The 24488-nt window shown below is 36.4% G+C and overlaps 1 protein-coding gene across 2 annotated transcripts in view; it reads left to right on the top strand.

Annotated features, from left to right (window-relative positions):
• Nucleotides 1–24488, top strand: part of atad2b (ATPase family AAA domain containing 2B) — an 82114-nt gene that overhangs the window by 48160 nt on the left and 9466 nt on the right. For both annotated transcript variants that reach the window (XM_052587111.1, XM_052587110.1), the window contains exons 25-26: nt 17780–18331; nt 18804–18907. In XM_052587111.1, coding sequence (XP_052443071.1) covers nt 17780–18331; nt 18804–18907 — 656 coding nt within the window. The remainder of the gene's footprint in view (nt 1–17779; nt 18332–18803; nt 18908–24488) is intronic.

Raw genomic sequence — 24488 nt, 5'->3', positions numbered from 1 at the left:
CAGAGTGAGTTTGACGCCTGGTGTTTTCTCAGTTTAAATGGAGGTGTGTTTGGGTGAGACTTACGCATATGGAAAACATGTTTAATACAGACTAACAGTGATCAGAAGTCTATTCAGGAAGGGGTTGACCGCAGTCCGCCAGATGCTCTCCTGAGCCGGAGATGATTACTTGGATGTCCAGCTATTTGTTGATGTATTGACGTTTGCCCTTACGTGGAACCTTTTCAAAGCTTAAGTGTTCTAGTTGTCATGATTATATGCGGTGTTCGAAAGCAAGACAGCATTTCTCCCCCACCTTTTCCTTTTTCAACCATACCCTGAACCACACGGTCTGGACTTTGGTGTCTGTTCAAACAGACGGTAATGAAAAAGTGGTCTCTTTTAGCTTGGCAACAGCTCAGTGAGAATAGTGGAAGCTTGACTGTTGAACATACTGAACATTTGATACTGGCAGGGAGTCATTTTTCAAGTTCAGCCTCGGAGCAGATGTAAAAGTAATACCACAATGTTTTTAATTCTTGGTCTTTAACTTTAGCAGACGTCTCGCTCTCCAGTTTACTTTCAGATTATTTATATGCGGGGAAACATGCTTTTGCAATTATATGCAATAGAACTTTTTTTAAAGGTTGAAAATGCATTCGGGTTGTCTAATAATTCTGGTTACTGCACATGTCTGTTCCATTAAACAGTGCATTAAATAATTTATATTAAAGGAATATTTGCTTAAAAATGAAAATGTATTCACTGAACAGATTTGAAGAAATGTAGCATTGCTCCACTTGCTCACCAATGGATCGTCTGCAGTGAATGGGTGCCGTCAGAACAGCTGATAAAAACATCACAGTAATCCACATTGCTCCTGTCCATCAGTTAACGTCTGGTGAAGTGAAAAGCTGCATGTTTGTAAGAAACAAATTCATCATAGCAATGTTACATACAACTTTAAATTACTACCTATAATATTCAGAATAAAAATCCACGAGAGGCTGACTGATGTTTTACCATGGTAAAGCTCATTGATTCACTTGATATGGAGAAGTGTCATTTAATCTTAATGAAAGAGGTCAGCAAATATCATCACAGTAAAACCTGGCATTATGCTCGACTGGTAAATGTATAGAGGTGGTTGTGTCTTAATGGTCAAGTATGTCATCAGCAGAGTCTACAGTGCGACTGCAGTAGTCATTGTGGAATAACTGTACCCGCGAGTAAAGCACTTAACCCCGGATTGCTCCAGCGGGACTGGCCCTGCAATTAGTGTGCTGGAAGTCGCTTTGCAGTGTAACTAATTTGTGCCCACGGCTGCGTTTAACTTCCCTTGTAGAAAATCATTGCTGGGGATAAATGTGAACGAGCGTTTCATATATCGTTGTCTTGTGCACACATTGTGTTTGCTGTATTGATTGAAAGAGCATTTGCATTTCATTGTTTGCACAAGGTCTTACAAGTCTCGTGCAGCTCTTTTTAGGAGTGAATTTCAAGTTTTACCAACTTAAGATGATTTAAAGTATTCTTGACATCTTAGAAATGTGGGTCATTTTTTTCAGTTGGGTTTTTTTTTGTCTATAAAAAAAATGTAGAAATGTTTTAAAGTAGTTGTTCTTGTCTAATAAATATATTTCCCCCTCTAATAAGCTGATAATGTAATGGAGTTCTAGTGTATTAATTAGAACTTGATTAGTGCTCAAGTTATATTTTTAAATTCAATCTTTTTACTTTTTATTATTATTATTTGTACATCTGCTGTCCCAAATACTAGCGTTACCATCATGCAATAAATGTTTTAAAATACAATAAAATAAGTTTCTCCAAATAACAAGAGTTCAGTGATCAGAAATGCCATTTTATTAAGATTTTGTATTTATATATTTTCCAAGCTTGTCAGTACTTTGAATTGGTCCTGTATGCGTGTTGAATACTGTTATTGAATTCTTTTTATATCATTTATCTGCCTATTTTGCCTTATTTAGCTCAGTCATTTAGAAAAGAGTGATCTGTATAAAATCCCATTTCCACAGCCGTGGCCTTTTAATCATATACAATAAAAATTAAAAAAAGTAGTTGATGGCAGTTTCTCTCTTGTCACACATTGCCTCCATATCATGGCACTTATAACTTTGCAAAGATGAAACGTTCTTGCCGTATGGTTTTTCATTCAAGTCGATCAAACATGTCAGGACTTCAGACTATTATCTGGATTTATAGTGAGTTCTAAGACAGTCTGGCATGTGGAGTTAATGTTTGTGATGCGCAGCATCCATTTGGCTTGACTCAGTTAATCAAACATCTGTCTTGTGATTTCTGAACATGTTTTAAGCCCCAAGATTGTGTTCCTGCTAATTTCCCCTTTGATCTTTAGAAAATGAGCGATTTACAACTGAAAATCGAAAATTGCAGAGCTACGTCAGGGAGCCATCTGATGAATTATGAAATTTGATTAATCCATCAGGATGATATTGATCCAACTTGGCAATGCCGTTAAACCACAAATAACTTTTGTTGTCACCCTTTTAGAGTCGCAGATGCCAACATTGGTGCTATTTAAAGTCTTCCGAGGCTTCATCGTGCGGTTCTACTGCGGTTTTCCTCCAACTAACGTTTGTATCATTGGAGTCGAGTATACTGTTGCCATTTCTCTCATGCAGTGGCTAATTCATTTAGATTAGCAATTTAATGAGCTCGGCGTAATACAGATCCCAGCACAAAGACAACATTTAGTTTAAGCAACTCTTCTTTTATGATTTGTGCTGCAGCCTATGGCCTGAATAATATATAACTTATATTGCATTGGGTCTCCCCTCTTTGTCCAGGGAAATCTTGCTGGCCCCAAATTGCACATGTAGAATGTCTATACTCTCCTTTAGAGTTCAGTTTCTTCCTCTAATGTGAGCGCTAATTGACTTAATTATGGAGAAGAGGTGTCTCAAAGTAAAAGACTTTGGTATTCAGGGCCCTAGAATGATCATTTCAAACTCCCAGGTTCGTACGTGGAAAGCATATCAATTGATTCACTTAGTTTTGAAACTACTTTAATTTTAGTGAAGTGTTTCATGTTCGGAAAAATAGTTTATTATCTCTATGAAGGATTCTTTTAAAGCCTTACTGAAATTAAGAATAAGTCATGAAGATTGTTTTCCTTAAAGAAAAAAGGCGGTAAATGCATTAATTTCGTCAGCTTTCAGGAGGACACTGGAGTGTTGACATAAGTAGATGGTTTCAGACATTGATAATTATGTTTTTGAAAACTACTATTCATTTCTTTATATGTGTATATGTATATAGTCTAGACAGAAGCTGAGAGGGCTGGATTTATTGAACTTCATTATCTGGAAACAAAACCTTTCTGACTAATCCATTAAACTAGTTATCATTTGAGTCAAGGACATGCCCGAGGAATGGCTTTTTCTCTTTCTTGTGAAAAAGATGCAGTCTATAATGCAGTAGAACCCACAGCAGGCTGTTATTTGAGCTCCAGAGAGTGAGAATAGATGTACTTCAGTATCTTCAGACTGTGTTTTGGTGAAGAATGAACTATTACTTATTTTCAGGAGTTCTTTATCATGAATGAATGTCTGTAGATTGCATTAAATGTTTTTTTGAGTGAACCGTTGTGAAGGACACTGCAATTCTTAACAAAACTATTCTATCTGTCTGTCTGTCTATCGAGTTGGATATTATATTACTAGTATTTATTTATTGGCAGCACTTTACATTGTGCTTACATTTAAAAAAAATGAACAATGTTAAAAAAAGATTTTAATTACATTTACTTAATAATCTATTTAAAAAAAACAACAACAACAACAATCTATTTTTAACATTTATTAAATAGATGATCTAAGTCACTTAATATGTTTGTGTGGAAAAATGTACCTATGTTCCGCACACAAAATATTGCATTCGGTCATTCGGTACACACGTGCACCGTACCAAAAGCCCAGTACCGAAACGGTCCGGTACGAATACACATACCGTTACACCCCTAATTATTAATGAATGTTTGTTCATAGTTCATTAATATTAAATATTAAAAACGTGTTAGTAGATGTATAAATTATACATTAACATTAACTAAGATTAATATGTCCCATAAAATTATTGTTCATTATTATTAATAATAAGAACCTTATTTTAAATTGTCGTACAGATATTCTGTACTCTATTGATATTCTTGTCAATCACAATGTCAACAAAGATTGTACTGTTGAACACATCTTTTTTTCCTCCAGTGAATTCACAGCTAACCAGCACATATTGTTTTGCTGTACTGTATTTTTTGCATGGCAATGCCATTGCTCACAGATGCAGTACAGTTGTATTGTTCAGCATCATGCTGAGTGTAAACAGCTTGTTTTCAGATGTTCTGTATGTTTTTAGGTTTATGTTGTGTTGCTCATTATTGTCATTGTAAATAATGGAATCATGGGAGGTCAAATACATAATTTCTGCAATATAAAGCTTTTCCCTCTTTGATGTCTCTCTTTAGCCTTTCCATCTTATTGGCCTCTTTCTGTACATCGAGAGACATCATGATGTAAGTTTTATTGCTGGAGATTAGTAGGAGCTCGTGTTTGCCCTCTGTAATGACACACAGGAGTTCCTCTAGGGGTTATGGGACTTCATGAATACAGAGAGTAATGCACTCATCTTTATAAAGACACCTTAATTTATCCCCAGCATCACATGTGCATTAGATATCAGAGACTTGGCTGAAAAAAGCACATTTATTGCTCGAGTCTTTTGTGACTTGTAATTGCTATTTCTGTTGCGTCTTCTGCCACCTTGTTAGCAGATCTAGTTTCTCTCAGCAAATGAGGTTTTGGTTCAGCGGGTTTTATATTCTGATAGAAATAACATCACATTTAATGATTAAATAAGACCATGTCCTGCCTCTTGATTAGCCCAAATGTAAAAATGCACAATATACATAAAGATCACTTTTGATTTAATTATCATTATATTTTTACACATGCTCCTGTACAACATTTTGGTCAGTCTTGGGGCTGCTTTAAATGTGCTTTATTGAAAAAGATATTGAAAAAGAACTAGAACTAAATTCACAGTGCTAATTGTAATTAGGGCTGCACGATTAATCGAACGCGATTAATCACGATTGTCATGCACATTTTGTCAGTAAAGCTGGTTCTGTGATTAGTAGTAAATCTCCATCACCTGCTTTCAGCTTCTATGAGATTGTGGCTTCTTCAATACAATAATTAAGGCACACAATATTTAATTGTATTCTAAGCAGTGATAATGGCTATGTCAATTAGTATTTCATTATATAGAATATTAAAGATAAACCATATAGCCATAGTCGTATGTTTATTAGTCATCTTGAATCAATGAAAGCGGTTTATTCTGCTTCATTTCCTAGATTTCTTCTTCGGGGCATATTTGGATTTTCAGCACGAGAGTGCCCCCTGGCCTTCAGATGGAGATTTTATTTGATCACAGAACTGTGAACCAAAAGATACAGCTGCTGCCTAATCATGATTTATTGCATTTGCGATTTAATTTCGATTAATTGTGCAGTCCTAATTGTAATGCGTTTGTTCAGTTTTAATTTATTTGTATACATAGGCCCTATAACTGGATATTGTCACTCTCCCTAAAAGATCATTTTCATTTTGGTGTCATGAAAAGTGTCTGCTAGTCTGGATCCAGTTATTTTATCTCAGACAGTGCAGGAAAACACGCACCGCACAGCTGACCTTTGATTGATTCTTCTCCTCTGAATCATTTAGACTCCTACACTGAATATTTCACCTGTTCTTTTTTATTGAAACGGTCATTTGTCATTTCCCATAGCAGGCTAAGACCAAACCGCCCTTTTAAAAAGCGTTGGATGTGACCCGACCCGCGATTGAGACGGTTTTGATGTTTAATTCATAAATACCACCCATAAAAATTTCAGCTGCAACCGAAATGCTGAGCAGCAGATCTGATCAGTTGACATTGGTCTCAGGTGGACTGGCAGAGATTGTGCTCACCGTTTGAGTCCTATGTTGGTTTTATGGCCCAAAATAACGCAGGTCCCTGTTGGACGTAATCGCATCTGACCGCGCTTCAGCTCCTGAGTAAAGTCAAGCTTTTGAACTGCCAATTTCTCAAATCTGCTGTCGAGGGGAATTTTAACCGTCCTGGTGTCCGACTTGTTTTCCTCCGTCATATTGCTTTTGTTTACCTTCACTTTCTGTGGATCTGTTCAAGAGCAGGATAAAAGATTCAAAGCCTCATCATTCAGACCAGACGCTGCGTCTCTCGCCCTCATTGTTCTCATTCCCTGGGCTTCAGGTAATCACAATCCCAGCTTGCTATTAATCCAAATTTCACGGCCTCCTAATGGTGTCCATTAAAATCAAGCTCTGTAGACGATGTGCCCAGTCTGTCATGCGGTTCTACATATACCTCACCGTGGAATCGAAGCATCTGGCGCAGCGGTTGGTTATGAACCCCAGCAGGCCAGCCAAGTGATTACGATATATCTGAAGTCGAAACTCTATCGCCAAGAGCACTTCATTCCCACTTTTTGCCTCTTAACAGTAGATCTGATCAAAGTGAAAGTGGCTTCCTTTCTTATCACTGGAAGAGCATTTTCCATGAGCGCCAAAGTCCAAAAATAAAAATACACTTTTCCTGGTAGGCTGCTGGCCAACTCTTCTATGTCAAAAGTGTTTGGTTAAAGATAAAAAACGGGACTAGCTGTAGAGCACAACTGTTGGGTTTTGGAAGTAAAAATCCCATTCATTCAATGATTTGTAACAATAATTTTTAAACCTTTAAAAAAAACATCCTGTGAACAAAAAGGTTGTTAATCGATGGATTGTGCTTTTGTTGAAGCCATCAGCCGGCATTATTATTTAAATGTATTTTTTAAATAATCACATAAAACCGCAGACTTCAGTTTTACACAATTCTGTAAATAATCCTATTAGAAAATCAACATAAAAAACCTGTAAACTCTTATGCAGTACTGCAAATTATTTTATATTTAGTCTCCCTATGCTCTTAAGTTTCTGTTGAATTCATATTTTGCTACTAATGTAAAATATATTGTTTCTATATACTGCCCTGCATCCTATTTACAGAATGAAATCCAATACTTTTATACTAATTATGCACAGCTGATTCCAAAATTAGTGCCTTATTTTGCTCTTGCACATTTCACAAAATATGAATTTTTGCTTTTGAAACCATATTTTAAAGTGAAGAATTTTGAAAACTGACAAAAAACTATCAATCATGGCTTCATGGCAGTTAAACTTTTGACATTTGACTGTTTTTGTAATTTTATACAAGTTTATTAAGGGCAATATTATATATATATATATATATATATATATATATATATATATATATATATATATATACTGTATGCTTAAACTTAATAAAAAAAAAAAAAGTGGAAAGTTTCTATTGATTTTACATTTAACATTTTAATCATTTAGCAGACGCATTTATCCAAAGCAACTTACAAATGAGAACAATAGAAGCAATCAGACCAATGAGAGAACAACAACAGTATACAAGTGCCATGACAAGTCTCAGTTAGTCTAGCACAGCACTTTTTTTTTTTTTTTCAAGAAAAGAAAAGGTAAGTGCTAGTATTAGTTTTAGTGTCTTTTAGTGTTTAGTGTCTTTAGATGTTATTTTAAAATGAGTAAAGAATCAGCTGTTGGAATTGAGATTGGGAGGTCATTCCACCAGCTGGGCACAGTCCAGGAAAAGGTTCGTGAGAGTGATTTGAACCTCTCTGGGATGGCACCACACTGCGCCGTTCACTTGCAGAACGCAAGCAATATTATTGAACTATAATCAAATAATTAATATTAAGCATTTTTTTTTTTTATCTGCTATTTTTTTCTCAAAATGCTTGGCTGCATAATCATAATTTTTATATCATTGTTTTATTTTTGATTGGGTCATTTGCAAGGCTTGGGATTGTAGTTCTTTCCCTCATTAAAGCAATTAGATACAAAGTCCTTGTACCTTTGTCTTTTTATCCAAATACTTTTTTGTTTAAGTTTGTAATGTTGTAATTCACCTCTTAGCTAATTGGTTTGATTAATTTGATTCAATAAGACTTCTTTGAAAATTGAAAGGCAAACATGCTTCCAGAACCCGTTGCAGATGTGGACGTACACCGCTGCACTCTATAGGCTTAACAAAATCTGAAAAGCTTCCACCGAGAGCTGCTTCTTCCACACCGTTTGGCTTGGCAAACACCACACTGATAAGGCGCCAAAAAGCTCCCTCATCATTTTGACTCTCGTCCAGTTCTAAGGGATGGACTGACCTTTGCTGTCATGACACCAGCACTTGCTGGACCTTCAGGCTAAGCAGGCAGCCGCTATAACATGGGTGATCTCATTTCCTGCTCAAGAGCCAGTGAGTCATCCGCTAGTGTAGCAGATAACCATTTCATCCATAAGAGGTGCAGCTCTTCTCTTTGAAGTGGTTTGAAGTTGTACTTATTTTTGGCGGGTCTATTTTTCAAAGCTGTCACAGCATGCATTGCGACCATCAAACGTGCACATCCACATATATAATGCTCATCCGGCAAAGCTGTGGCATGCTAGCACGCTCACGGTAGAGATGAATTACCCCTGGCATGCCCGTGTGTTCCTCCTCGCAGTGGGCAAAGGAAACTTTTGACTGATCCACTTCATTTCAACAGGCGTTGACTGAATTACTGATCGATCCGCAGGCCTCATTAAGCACCCACACTGCATGACAGAGTAAGGCCAGAGTGACTTACTGTGTCCTATCACAAGCACGACCCTGACCACAGCTCCCTGTCTTTCACATTCTCACCTCGTCTTCTCTAACCTCTTGATTTCTCACCTTGCTTCTGACATATCGTGCTAATGGGTGTTTTTATATAACATTACCTCTGTTTCTAAATATAGAGAGCAGTCTACATAGGCAGCTATATTCTGACAGTGATAAGCAGTTCATCTGTCCATATCAGACAAAATGTGGCTATGTGACAAAATAAGTCAAATATCACAGCCAATCAGAAGAGCGTGTAGGTGGGGTATCTCTGCAAGCACATTGCATTTGAAACAATCTATGGATAAATATGTGATCTAATCCCTAAACCTTCAATAAAAATCGTTACAATCATTACAAATACATACTGTTAGAGCAAGTCTCCATGCCAGAAATATTGTTCCAGAATCTGGCATAAAATATCCATTTGATCTTGTATCTGAACAACTAGTCAGCCAAATTGTCTAATACACAAAACCTGTTAACAGGAAGCCATGTCTGGTACCCCAAACTCTATTAACCGTTTTCTGTCAGGCAAGAAGTCGACAAAGGTAAGCCAGAGAAGAGCAGACATGGGAGACAAAGTTATGATATTAAAACTGATTATTGAATAGTCTTAGTTGTGAATGTTTCATTGCTCCAAATTTTTTTTATTATACCAAAAGAAAAAGCAATGGAAAATTACTGCTTCACAACAAACTCCTGTGAGGTTAAAAACAACAATCATAAGACTAAATAAGCCTTGAAATCTTAACCCTTGAAAGCACACACAGGCTAAACAACAAATAATATAATATGAATAGCCAATCAACAAATGAACAAATGAAATAAGTATATATATATATATATATATATATATATATATATATATATATATATATATATATATATGGTTTAAATGATTGATTAAATGGAATACTAAAATGTAATGAATGAATGAACAAAAAACAATATTTTTTTTCATTCTGTGACTTGGCTTTAGTCTTTTTTTTCTGTTTTTATAGTTTCAGATGTATTTATTTATTTTGATGTAGTTTTTGTTAGCATTATTTCGTTTGTTTTATGTTAGTGGCATACCCTGCTTGTGAAGGGTGTCATTGACTGTCTTGTGCACAACTGTGTGAAAGTGATTGTGTAGCCCAGTGAACCAAACTGAGACACCATTTTGCAGGCTCAGGAAACCTTTGCAGGTTTTTTGAGTTGATTAGCTGCTTGGCATGTCATCATATTCTAATTTGTTGAGATCGTGAATTGGTGGGTTTTTGTTAAATGTGAGCCAAAGTCATCACAATTAAAAGAACCAAAGACTTAAACTACTTCAGTCTGTGTGCATTGAATTCATTTAATACACGAGTTTCACAATTTGAGTTGAATTACTGAATTAACTTTTCCATGACATTCGAATTTGAGATGCACCTGTATTTAGTATTCAGTGCTTTGGGTTGCTTAAACCTTGTGTAACAAGTGCTCTTTATAAAATAATCTCTGTCTGAATCTTTGTCAAGTGTTTTTGCGAAACACAGGCTCTTACCACTAGGTCACACCTGCCTTTTTGTTGTTTCTGCTCTTAAACTTTCAGAGGCAGCATTTGAAATCAATAACTTGGTTTAGCTTAATAATTGTGCTTCAGACAGGTTTTGCACCGGCAAATGGATATGTCCCAGGTTGAATAATAGTCCAACTCAACCTGGGACTCAGCGTGTCCTGGCAGGTGTCCTGGAGCAGGAGCGTGAGTCGTTCAGCAGTATAGAGCTCAGCCGTGTGCCGGCTCTCCTTCGTTCTTCTCTGTTGAGCTCATTTACCTGAGATCCGATTTACACTGCTTTCTCTTGCTCGTTATTAAACATTTAATAACATTCACAGCATGGCACACCTACACAGCTATGCAGGAATTTTAAGTAACTCGAGAAATTAGTGTCATTGTAAGGCCACATGTTCCGCAATGAACTATTGGAATAATGAGCTGCTCCAGCGGAAGAATGGACCTGCCTGGATTTAAAAGAGCCGTATTGAACCTTTTGCTGCATATTTTATTCCCAGAAGTCCGCTTAGTATGTTATTCAAGGTTATTGCAGCAAAAATACATCCACATCTTGTCCAGTGCCCTATGGAGAAGGAGAAAAAGTACTAGGTGTGTCCCAATTCATGTACCTATGGATTACTTGTTGCCATTTTTTATATAGAGTGAGGCATGTGTTGAAAATTACCACCAAAAATTAGCACTTCAAATACCCAGATTCTGCACTTACTGTAAATATAGCTAGAGCTGAAATCTTTTTTTTTTTTTTTTTTTAAGAAAAGTCTGATCTTGTTTGAGTTGTATCTGACAATTAAGATTTAAATTAGTAATTGATTATCTAGATTAACATATCCATTTTTTTATAGTGTACGTTTATATTTATTTAGATATAAAAATGTGTTGTTTTTAAAGTGGCTTCACATGCAGGGCACATATGCCTTCTAGATAATGAGATTTGTTGTCCGCTTTTATTATAGGCTTCGTTGATTAGTGGTTGCAGCCCTATTTCTAAATGAATTTTCAGAGGTTTCAATAAATGGTTCTGATAAGCTGGTATGTCAAATACTTATTTCAAAAGAGCAAGACAAATCCCTTTTAAATGCTAAGTTCTCATGGAAAATTATGTTGGCCTTTAAAGTGAATCGTCATCTATATGTTCTGCTAGTTTTAGCATAGCGTGCTTTAAGAAGTAATTTTCAACCTTTTTTTTCTATAAATTACATTCACCTGTTCATAACATTAGACCAGCAAGCGATGTTTTCACACTGTTGCATCATAGGAGTAATCATGGAAAAATGTGTTTCTACAAGACGGACCTAAAAGTGACTGCTGTATTGTTTGTGTGCTATCGCACAGTTTAATAAATGTGAGATAAGGTGGTGTTTTGGCAGGTACTGGTGGGGGGTGCATGGCTAAATATTCCTGGCGCCACATGAAATATGCATGCAGTGGCAGTTTTAATTATTACAAAGTGCTGAGCTATTCCAAGAAGAGCATTTCCTCCTCATACACACACACACACACACAAAACGCACACACTTTTATATCAACCGTCTGGGACTGTGTGTTCATGCTTCAACAATTCCCATGCATTATTTAAAAGTGAGAAGATTGGGAAATGACAACTCTTTCTGCCCTGCACTGGGCTCCTCTTGGGTAATGACCACAGTATACACTTGACACTTGCACACTGCTGACCCCCGACCTCTCTCTGGCTTTTTCTTTAATGACAAAAGGGACATCTGTGAATTCCTGGGATGTGGTTGCAGCTTTTCTTATTTTGAAATCCCAAACACCTAATTTAAATATTTAAGAACAACTGAATAATTTATTGAAAATATAGATATTCTGTTTTAGTGGATGGATGGAACGTGATTTTATATCTTTTTTTTTTAATTCTATCCTTTATTTAGCTATTTATTCCGCTACTGATGTGATGTTTTGTTTGAGTGAATGGATGATGGGTGGACAGACAGGAAAAATATATGTATGTATGGATGGATGAATAGGTAAAATGATAGATAAACAGGTGGGTGGATGGATGGGTTGATGGATGGATAGAAGAATGTATGGATGGAATGATATGGATGAATGGAAGGATTGATAGAGGGGATGGCTGATACATTGACGATCGAAGGATGGATGGAGGGGATGATGGATGGATAGATGGCTGAATGGATAGATAAATGGATGGATGCATGAACAGGTGGATGGATAGAAGGGTAGAAAGAAAAATTGGATGATGGATACATTTATAGATAGAAGCATGGATGATGGAAGGGTGGATAGAGGGGATGATGGATGGATGGACTGAAGGGTAAATGGATGGACAGATGGGTAGATGGATGGAAAAATGCATGCATGGAAGGATGGAAGGATAGATAGAGGGGATCATGGATGGATAGATGCATAGATAGATAGCTGGATGGATAAACTGATGGATGCATGGACAGGTGGATGGATAGAAGGATAGTTTGAAGAATGGGATCTTAGGACGGATAGAAGCATTGATGATACATATTATAGATGGATAGATGCATGGATGGATAGATACATTATGGATTAATGGACAGATGCATAGATGAAACAGATTGATAGAGGGGACAGTGGATAGATGCATAGATAGATAGATGGATGAATGGACAAATGGATGTTTAGATGGACGGACAGATAGATATGCATGCAAATGTAAATACCATATCCTGTAAATGTTATTAAAATGCATACTCCGTCATGGCCTTTGCTTGCTTACTCTGACCCAATTGAGAAATGTCTTCACGTTCGTTCTGGCTGATGTTTATATAAAAGTAACTTTTCAAAAATATTTTCATTTCCCCTGAAATAAGCGTAAAGGTCGCCTGTACGTGGCCGGGAGAGCTGAGCCATGAGTAATCACTATGTTTAGAAAGGTGACATTTATAAATTAAATCTATATAGCAGACACACTGTGATGATGAAAAAGTGCTGCCTCTGAAATGTTAGGGGTTACATTAAGGACCATAACCACGTATGCAAACTTAGACTATCCTGCCAACTGTTTGTTTGTTTTTTCATCTCCCCTGGCTCTCTTTTTCTCCTTTTCAGTATTGTCAGTCGCTCTCTTTCTTTTTGCACGCTTGCATCTCTCCATTTCCTGAAATATGTTTCCTGTGCTGTTCGGTTTATTCTGGGCTTTGGAACAACACCCCTACCATTCACAAACACAGCAAGGCTGTGAAAAGCTTGCAGGAAGTTCTCCCTGGCGAGCTTTTACTTTCCATCCTTTTTTGTTTCTGTTGCCTGTTGTTTCTGAAGGAGTGACTGTAGTTAAGATCTATCCATCCGCATGTGAATGACAGAAGCTCAGCATCCTCCAGTATGACCATGAGCCTTTAGTTTAGCACTCTTCTATTTTGACAGTAGAGATGCAAACGGTTGAAGCAGACTTTTACTATAAAATCCATTTACAAAACCATATATTGCAGTCCATAAGTACAGTTTTCAACTGCTAGATTTTTATTATTTAATTTTTTGTATCAAATTTTTGGATTTAATTATTTATTTTGAATTGGTTATTTGTTTTATAAACCAAAAAAGGAGAATTGTGTGGCTTTTAGTTTTTTTGTGGAAATATTATTATTATTATTATTATTATTTTATTATTTTGAATAGACTATTTAATTTAAAAATCAACAACTAAGAATTGTGACGTTTTTATTTCATGTATGTTAGCTTGGGACCCACCTGTATTTATTCTAATTCTGTTTCTTGTACTAATTAGTGTTCATGTGGCTTAGTGGTAGAGCATTGCGTTAGCAATGCAAAAGGTCATGGGTTCAATTCCCAGGGAACACATGTACTGGTAAAAGAATGCACTGTAGCCTGAATGCACTGTAAGTTGCTTTGGATATAAGCATTTGCTAATAATTATATATATATATATATATATATATATATATATATATATATATATATATATATATATATATATATATATATATATATATATATATATATATATATATATAATGATGTAAAATTTGGGATGAATACTTTTTTATTTTATTCTTCTTTTAAGTTTATTTTATTTTATAGATTATGATTTGATGGTGGTTTGATTCTATCAGCTTCAAACATTCAGCATCTCTCTGTCTGAATAGTTTTAGTACAGAACAATTGTTAGTTAATATTTGTTGATTTACATTAATTAAGCATGTACTTTGTTGCTTTAGCAACAAAGAAACATGTCCGCCTGTCTAGAATAACGCCGCTAGACACCCCATCAATAAAAAACCTCTGCTGGCATGAGAGAAAGAGAGAAACAAACAAAGAGCATTTCAAGGCTTAAACATGAAAGATTATGGCTTTATCATAATCCTCAAGCTAGTTTTCTATCTACCTGGTCGACATGAAAAGCAGTGTTAGATCGATGTGAGGAAAATATCAGAAGCCGATAAGCTGGGATTTTATGACTTTGACTGAAGTTTTAGTAATGCAGATACTCATATTGCATTGCATTTTTTTCCTAACGGTGAAGCCCAAGGCTTCTGATTCACAGTCCTGGAGGCCACAGCTGGTGCTTTGACTACTTGTCAAGCTTTGACTTTTACAAGGCTGAAATCTTCTGCCTTTGGCTCTCTAATGGATCTGATTATAAACCAGAGGGCAAAGAACTGACAATTATTGTTACTTTTTATTATTTATTTATTCTGCTCTTTCCTTCATTGTTTTTGTGGTAGGCATACATAAGAGTTTGGAGATCTCCTTTACTCTCTTTTAATGCAGCTTTTGACGATGATCTGGCCTCAATCATACTGTTGACAGTGTTTTGCAGAAGATTCAATCTGGACACATTAATATGTCCTCCAGCAGTACAAGTTTTCTATTTTTCCCTATCAATCAACCCAGCAGCCTGGAGGTCTCCAGTTCCTTTGTAGTGCTGTTCAGTCATAAGCCCAGTATTCCGGAACACATGCAAATACACTGAGCCTTTGTGGACTTAATTACACATCATTGGGGCCTGATGCACCACATGGGTCTCTTCAGAGCGAGTCACGGCTATTGTGTACTGTGATTTGGCCGAAATGTCAAATTAGGTCTTGTGAGGCCACAAAGGAAAAAGCAAAATAGGCAGCAAAAAGAAATGACATTTCGTGTAAATTGCTACATGCACCTTTCTACCATCCGGTTGCTAAATCTTAATAAATACATGCTCATCAGATCCTCTTAATTTGCTGTTTATTTGTATTCACGGTCTGGACTGATGTTGTTGCTGTCGCTGAATTGCATCGTTCACAAAATCAAATTGAATGTGTTGTGCAGCTGAAGCGTTATTTTAGTGAACTCAGATGCATTTTATGGCCCATTACATGGATGCATATGTATTGATGAACACAAACACGGTTATTGTCTTGATGAGTGGTGTATGTACTCTAACATGTGTGATAACTCAAAATGTTTGGTTAGTTTAATGTTAGATTATGTAAGTTACTTTTATGTTAGGTTAGCAATTTGGTAACACTTACAGCCTTTGTGTAATGAATTATAAAGGGTTATTAAATGCTATAATGCATTATAATTGTTGATAATGTGCATTGTAATGCATTATATCTTGTCGTAATTAATTATAACCGAATTTAAAATGCATAGTTTAAAAATGAATCGATGTTTTAAAATTTATTAAATGTGGTTATAATGCATTGTACAATCTCAGAAATAATTGTAAGGTGCATTAAAAGGCATAATTAATGCATTAAAACTACTTTTATAATGCGTTATACGGTATATGTCTTACCGCAGTTTTTAATCAGTCAGTCCTGTGAGTGATAAATGAACATATGTTCTGATACAAGACTCATCCACACAAATTACACAAATTGCTTTTTCTCTCATGCAAAAATAAAAAGAATCACAAGGTTAATCATGATTAATTGTTCCAGTGTTATTTTATTATTTAGAAGGATTGGGAAACAAAATGAAAGTCTGTGTAGCACCTGAAGCACACGTGTCGTCTAGTTAAGAGTCTTAGACTGCAGTTACAGCAGAAAGAACAGACAGTAAAGCCCAACTGTTGAACTCCAGACCTGTTGCCCCAGACCTGTGCTGTTAATCCAGCAGAGGAACGCGAGGAATGAAGCCTGTTAAAGTTTTACAGTGTCAGACCTTTAGCCTCTTCACCCTGAAGTTTTTACTACACTTTTGGAAATGGAAAAGCTTTTTTCTCTCCCCATTTCTCCTTTTGCTTCCCTCTCTTGCTTCATTCTCTATCCATATGTTGGCAATCTCCAAGGTCCTCCTTTTTCTCTCTTCCACTTGCTTGTTCCCTCTCTCTCCCACACCTCACTCGATCATTCTGATTACATCCAAAGGGAGCACCAAGTGTTTTGCAATCAACCTCTCTGATTTAAAAAAAAAAAAGGTTGTATTTAGAATAGGAGGGATGCTGTGGGAATCCACTATTGTGAGTGGAGTGTGAGTACTCAGTCAACAAAAGCCCAAAAGGAAACACCAGCAGCCGGTGGAGGAAAATTAGCCCAATCCTTTTGGGCTCTGATATATGGTGCACATCTGGGCTGCCATCCATTGTTTTCAATTACGACTTTAAGCATGGCCTTCTGTGTGCCGAGCAATTCTCCCCCTCTGTTTTTTTCTCTCCCTCTCCGACCAATTACACAGTGGACAGGTGTCGTGTAGCGCTAACAGATTGGCCCACCCGCCTCTGTCTATTTTTCTCACCGCGCTTCTGGAGCTTTCAGCATAAGCTTCCCGGTGACGCTTATGACAACACACTTTTTTCCCTCTTCCCCCTCTCTCTCTTTGTCATCTGAATGACTATGAGACATGAGGGTGAGAAGTTCATCATGCAGTCAGTCATGTCTAATGAACGGTTAGACCCACTTCCAACACCCGTGATTTTGACAGGGGTTTTGCATGTAATTAGTGAGCGAGAATCGCGAGGTGAATGTAAGTTACTAAAATGCAAGAACCTGCACAGCTTGAACGCTTTCAAACATTTCTGTATGTACTGCACTGTATAAGTTGAATCACAAATTTTTGCTCATTTTTATTGTATTACTCTTAAAGTATATGCCATATTTAAAGATCCCATGAAATCCAAATTGAGAGTTTCAGTATATAGCTTTGTTTTATTTTATATTAAGAAAATATAAAAAATAAATCCAGAAAAAGAAAATGATTGTGCGTTTCTTTTTTTTTCTTTTTTTCATATATATATATATATATATATATAAAATAGAAATGCAATCATTTTCTTTTTCTTAATATAAAATAAAACGTAAAGCTATATACTGAAACTCTCAATTTGGATTTCATGGGATCTTTAAATTTTACAGTTTTTTGGAGTCACAAATTAAAAAATTTAAATGATCTATAATTTGCATTTAAAAATGCAATTAAAATGTAATTTGCGATCTTGCAGGATGAATTAATAATCTACGCAATTTTTGTTTGCTCTTTTAGTTGACACAAATCTTTTTTTGTTTTCAGATATCATAAAGCGCAAGTTGCGACGACGACCGATTTGGGGGCGGGGAATCATCAGGAAGAAAAAGAGCTATAAAAAGGAGGAGGAAGATGAACCGGAAGAGGAGGAGGGAGCGGACGACTCTGCTGCAATGGTGCAAGGTGACGCTTGTCTCACCCAGGATGAGTCGTCCTGTGATGCCACAGAGCTCCATCCTGACAAGCAGCCACTCCAGGCCAACGGACACATCCTCTCCACGGAGGAGGAGAATTCCTCTGAGCCGACAGCCACTCAGGACCCTCAGGGCAAGGAGGAGCCCATCAAGACCCCCTCAGAGGAGGCTTCCAGCAGTAAGGAGGCCACAGCAGTCCCTGCTCCTCAAGAGTGTGTGAATGGAAATGAATCTATGGACAGTGTGTACAGTGAGGCTCTTGATAAAGAAACCGTAGTAGACTCTATTAATAAAGATGCACTTGAAGCAGAGCATAATGAGCCTTCTGCCCCAGAATGCAATGCCGAGGAGAATGTGACTGCAGCAGAGGGGGCGGCATCTGACGGTGACCATGAAACAGAAGGTATGGCATAGGAAGACTTCACAAACGCCAAAGAATTAACTAAGCATATATTTTCATACATTTAAAATGTTAATGCACTGAATTTAGAAACGCACAACATGACAATAAACTAAATTCTATGTAATTTTCTCCCGTATGCAATTGTAATTATATAATTAAAACTGTCCAGAATAACATTTAGTCTTAACAGATGTCCATAAACATGCAGAACAGATGAATAATTCCTAGTATTAATAGTCAACCGAACGGTTAATCACAGTTTGGAGAAAAATGCTCTGTTTTTGGACTTCAAAACACCATCTGTTTAAGAGCGTTACTCCTGCCGAGAGTTAAATACACCAACCCTGCGGACTCGTCTCTTCATATACTTCTGCAAACGTGCCTGTCCTTCACCAGGTGTTGTCCGTTTCTGGTGTGATGCGTGCTCAGGTTTGTTTTTTTTCTATAGTGTGACTTTGCTTCATTTTAATAGGTTCATCAAATGGGAAGAATAAGTCTGACGAGGCGTCTGTCGGACTCGAGGAGACTGTGGAGCTTCCACCTCCGGCTCTCGTGGTTGACCACCAGCGACTCAAAGTGAGATGAATATTATTGTTATCAGTCATTCTTAAGAACTGAAATGTGTTTTAATACTTTAGGAAATTGCAACAATTTTTTCCCCCACCTCTGAAACCGATATCATTACCCACATCAAACTTTGTAAATGTGGTCTGTGATTATCTCCAGTAATTGTTCAGAAGTAACATCCATCCATAAGCACATCCCATAAGCGCTCTGTGCACATTAGCGTACTGTAGCTGTGCTGTTATGTACCGATCTCAGAAGGAGGGAAATCACTCCAATCATCAAGTCATTTTGGAAAGAAACTCATCAGTGTGTGGAGACTGCTTCATCATCATCATCATTAGGCTGTTTAGGCCATTTTTGGAAGCATTCATTCACTCTCATTCGCTGAGTCATTCATTTCCATTTAATTATTTGCTATCAAGTTAATCAAATTAGGGCGGCAATCATCATTTTTGTTTCTCTTGTTACGAGCACATTTGTGCTACTGTTCCTCTCTAGATAGCACCAGTGTGTTTTCAGAAGGGAATACTAGTTTGCATACTATGTACTGCTTTTTTACGTTGTATACAGCTTATTTATTTATTTATAATAGGATTTATAAATAATTTATTGAAGCTTGTAATTGCGATCTAACATTTTGGATTTTTTTCCTCACAATTTTCACAATTGTGAGTTATAAAGTCTAAATTGGGATATAACTCGCAATTGTGAGTTACGAAGTCAGAATTAACATTTATATCTAAGTTACAATTCTGAGAAAAATGTCAGAATTGTACGAGCACTCACAATTGCAAGAAAATAGGAATTCTTGAGTTTACATTGCGAGAGTCATGATTGTATATCAACTTTTGAAGGATACAAATTAGAATTGTGAAATAAATCTATTACTATAATTGTAAATTATTATTATTTAGATGGTATATGAAACAGTATCATATTTTTAGCTATTATTATTAATTTATTTTTAATTTGTATAGAAATCAGACTCGTATGCAACTCATACAGTAGCTATGCATTAGTTTTTATGAATTTAGTGAGTGGTGTTTAACTATCCTAGGAGAAATAAATAATGCAATATAAAAAACAAAATATAAATATTGATGGTGATGGTGATATTTATTATGCATTTTTTCAAATATAGTAAGTTATCCATTCGGAACACACCCTTAATGTGACTTAATATGCTGCACTTCCTGTTTGCTAGCTAGCGAGTGAAATATGTGTGAGACTTACACTTTCAAACGGCAAATGGCAGGCGTGCTGAGTTTTGTTCTCACCAGCACCAGCGTGCCAACTGTAGTGCTCAGACTGGTGACCGGAGCATCTGAAGAAGAGAAGACGTCCCAGTCGACTCTATCGCATGTCGACAAGCGTAACACCCCACCGCCACATCGTCTATCACACCATCATCACTGAAAACCCCCCCGAGGAGCCGCCGGTCGCTGGGCTGTGCGAAGCGATGGGGGGGCGAAGGCCCGGAAGCACGTGTGGCACTAATCCGCCAGCTTATTTGTTCATTTACCCAGAAAGGGCTGATATCTTTAAGAAACAGATCGTGAAGTGACGGATGCTGTGAATAATTGCTTTTTCATCCCGGGCTTATGGAACAAATTGAATTGCCGTTGAAGTGGGGTGAGAGTTGCCGTTTAAACAGGTATCTCCTGTTTGGGGCGGCAAAATGCCTGACACATATTAGGAATGAAAAGTGGGCTGTTTTTTCCTGTGCTTCATTCATATTCATTGACTGGAGATGCGCTCATTATTATTGACATTTTTGCAGTGCAGCACGGCCCTCAAATAGGTTTGGAATTAAAGGGCCGTCACAGGAAACTATGAGCTTCATCTTGCCTTGGTGGGGTTTTTTGCATCGTAAGAAGCCAGCATCACATCATGTGTCAGTGTGTGGATGCATAATAACACTGAATATAAAGACCACAGAACAGTGAAAAACCACATTTGGGAGGGCTGTCTCCTCCCTGGATCTTTAATGTCATCATGGCCATTTGGCTCCATCGCTCTGCTAGAAATGACTTACTTGTCTAAAACTGTCTTTGCCTTGGACATATCTGAAGGTTTTACGTTTAATGTTTTCTTAAAAGCATGCTTATTATAGCATGTCAAGCTTCATGTCTGCTGTTCTCATGACCAAAGAGGTCGGTCCGTTTTCAGCCTGACATGTACCCCGTTTGGTTTTCTCGCTGGGTGAATGTCAGGAAACCGTCAAGAACGTGTCCAGTGCACATTTCACCACAACATCAAACAAAAAAAGGAAATAAGTTATAATATGCTTCAAGAAAATGAAGCCTATTTATTGGATAGTTTTATATTGTGATATTAATTATTATTTACATTTTTATTTTATTTTTTACTTTTTTATTTTAATATTAAACCTTTTTAGGGGGAAAACAATGTTTTATATGGTTTATACTACATTAGCTCCTTTAAGTCTTTTAATTGTGGGGCACATCTGATGCATTTATGACATGCACCCACTTAATTTCTGTATTATTTTTATTGATATTTTTTTCCTATTGATATTAGGTTTGTTGTATTTATTTACTTATTGCATGTATGACTTAAGGCATTAATGACTCATTTGTAGCGAATTTTACACTAAATATAAAATAAAAAGTACATTATATAATAAATAACATGCACAATTTTATAGATAGATGACGGACAGACAGATAGACAGAATAAAAAGTAAGCAAAAAAAGGAACAAAAACTTTGCAGTAATGATTCAAAGTATATATATTATGCAATTCTATAATATAATGTAAATTATTTGTTTTGTCTCTTGGTCTTGTGAATAAAAAGTTAATATTAATCTGATTTCCCCGGCTTCAGATGCGTGTTCAGATTGCATGCAAATTGACTAAAAGAACTTCGTATTGTCAGTATAATTAAGTTAAATTTGATAATTATCCCTGTTTATATTTTCCTGATTTCAGCAGTTTATTCATCAGAGAGTGTTTTCAGGCAGTTTTTACTTCTGCTCTCTTAGCAACACCGAATGTTTAAGTGTGAAGAGAGCTAAAATAAATTAGCTCTTGCCTCAACTGATGGAAGACACATGCCAGGAAATAGATCTTGCCACCTTGCAACACTTCCTTTGCTATGGTACAGCGCTAGCCAAACATAAACGCATGCTATGCTAGGATACCATTCGCCTAAACTTAAACGTGTTTGTACATGTGTTTGATATATTTGGCCAAACTTACCAAGCTGAAAATTACTCCCAAACCAGACAGTTGAAAAGGGTGTTTATAGAACATCTTTCTTAGTATGGGAGAAATTATGCTAGTCATCTTTATTTAGACATGAAAATGGTGAGGCATTACGCCATTATGTGCTAATGATTTGTAGTGGGTCCATTGATTCTGGTGTTTTGGTGCATTTTAGTACACAAAGTAGATGCACAACCATTACAAAGAAGCCAAATCAAAAGGTCACGCCAGTTTGACGATATCTCTGCTTTACTCCTGCTGTCACTGGAAATGACAACAGGAGAGGCAAACATGTAATTGGTTCTGATTGGCCGAACCCTAACCCTCGTTTTAGAACAAGAGTTAGTGATTTGACATTTTGACAGCACATCAAGCTGTGTAAGACATTACTATATTTGGCAGTTCAAACCGTAAGTCTGTGTTTTTAAACTTTTGTAAAAAATTTAGTAGCTAGTACTGGGCTAAATTTGTTTGATGCGTGTCACATTAAGCCCAGAGGCAATTGATTATGTGTCAGTTGCTAAAGCATTGGATGATGCAAAGACTCTTTACAGCACAGACTCTTAACCCTGTATGGAATAGTCTGAAATATTATATTTTTCTTTCATTTTCAAACTCAACCGTTTTAGACTTAAAATAAAAAAAAATATTGCATGTGTTTTTGGTGTATTATTATGTGTATTATTATTTTTATTCTTTTATTATTTTACTTTAGTTGGCATTTTTTAAATTTAATTGGCAATGTGCATTTTGGTCATTTTGTCTACACTTAAGAACCAGTGGTGCCATTTTTTTTTGTGCACACAGCTTTAGTCCATTCGGTTTGTTTTATAACACAATGCTTTCTTACACTGTAGCTTCAGATGACAGGGAATACATTGCTTGGGTTGTTTGGACTACTTTTATGTTGTTGTTTTTTTTTTGTGCTTTTCATTTCTGGGTGAACTATTCTTTTAATATCTGTGCTCTAAAGTCTGCTTTTCAATAGGAATAAATGAAAAATCTTTTCCATCACAGTGTGAAATAGTAATATTACTCAGTGCAGCACAATACAGCCTTATGTGTCTCAAATTAATCTCAAAGGTTTAATTTTGCTCAGTTCATCCTGTGGATCTTCCACAGCAGTTGCATCACTTCTTCCACTTCTGTGACTTGACCATTTCAGCTTTCAGTTTGTTTCAATAGAATGTATTATACATGTTCTGCAGCTGGAGCACATGAAAGATTTGTATTAAAATTAAAAACAGGCAAGTGTGCTTCTCTTTCTCTGAACATTTCTACCTTCATCACAGCCTGTCTGATTCTGGCTTGCAAAATCTGAATCTAGCTCAGAAAATCCGACTAAATTATTTAACAGTATTTATTATTTAACATTATTTGTAACTTAATATAGCCCTCAGTTTTAAGAATAGTATTGGTTTCATTATTTAAGGATTTTTAAAACTTATACATAAATTATATGTATGCGTAAGTATAGTAAACTGTGTGTGCGCATAATAGAATAATTTATTTGAATTACATCAGCTTTAAAAGCATTGTGTTCAGTGTTCATCAAACCAATAGTATATACAGTATATTAAGTATTTTATTGCATAAGTCAAAAAATTTCTTTTTTTTAAGCAAAGAAGTTTTAAGAAAATCAGCTTTTACTGCAACGTCAATCTGTCTCGACCTTTCCTTAAGCAGACTAAGAGTTCTTAAATTTTTTTCATTTAGTTTTTACATTGCAAAATGTTTATAACTTGCTGACCTTTGTGAATCTGTGTAGGCTAGTGAAACGATGGTTCATCCAGCAGTTACAATACGGATATATCTCTGGATGTTATTAAAGCAATAATCCCCAAGAAGCCATGGTTTACAGTGAATTTATAACCGCGATTAAGAAGCGGAGTATATAATTCGGTTATTCCATATATGACGTTTTGGAACCAGCAAAAGAGGCGTTGGATGAAATGCTTAAGAAATAATCCTACTCACAGTAGCGTTTAAAGTACAAAAACCGGATGAATCCTTTTAAACACATCTTCTGATCGATGTCTTGAGGTGTAGTATAAGCGAAATAATTGACTCCGGGCCATTGAATTATTAGAAAAATCTAATAATTCAACGGCCCGTCATCAATTATTCCTTGAATGCATCTCAACCAATCAGAATCCAGGACCAGAACTATCCGTTTTATAATGTTATGTAGGGTAACCTGGACATTTCTTGAATACTTTATGGAATAACATGTTTTTGAGGCTTTAAATTGCTGTGAGAATATCAATCTTCCCATTATTTGAGTGGCTTGTTCTCCGTATCACACCGACAGTGGGATTGATGTCTGGGCCGGTCGGGTTATTACAAAACAAGTCTTCTAGTG

This window comes from Carassius gibelio, chromosome B20, assembly GCF_023724105.1.
Source record: "Carassius gibelio isolate Cgi1373 ecotype wild population from Czech Republic chromosome B20, carGib1.2-hapl.c, whole genome shotgun sequence".
Lineage (NCBI taxonomy): Eukaryota > Metazoa > Chordata > Actinopteri > Cypriniformes > Cyprinidae > Carassius > Carassius gibelio.
This window is presented reverse-complemented; position numbering and strand designations above follow the sequence as displayed.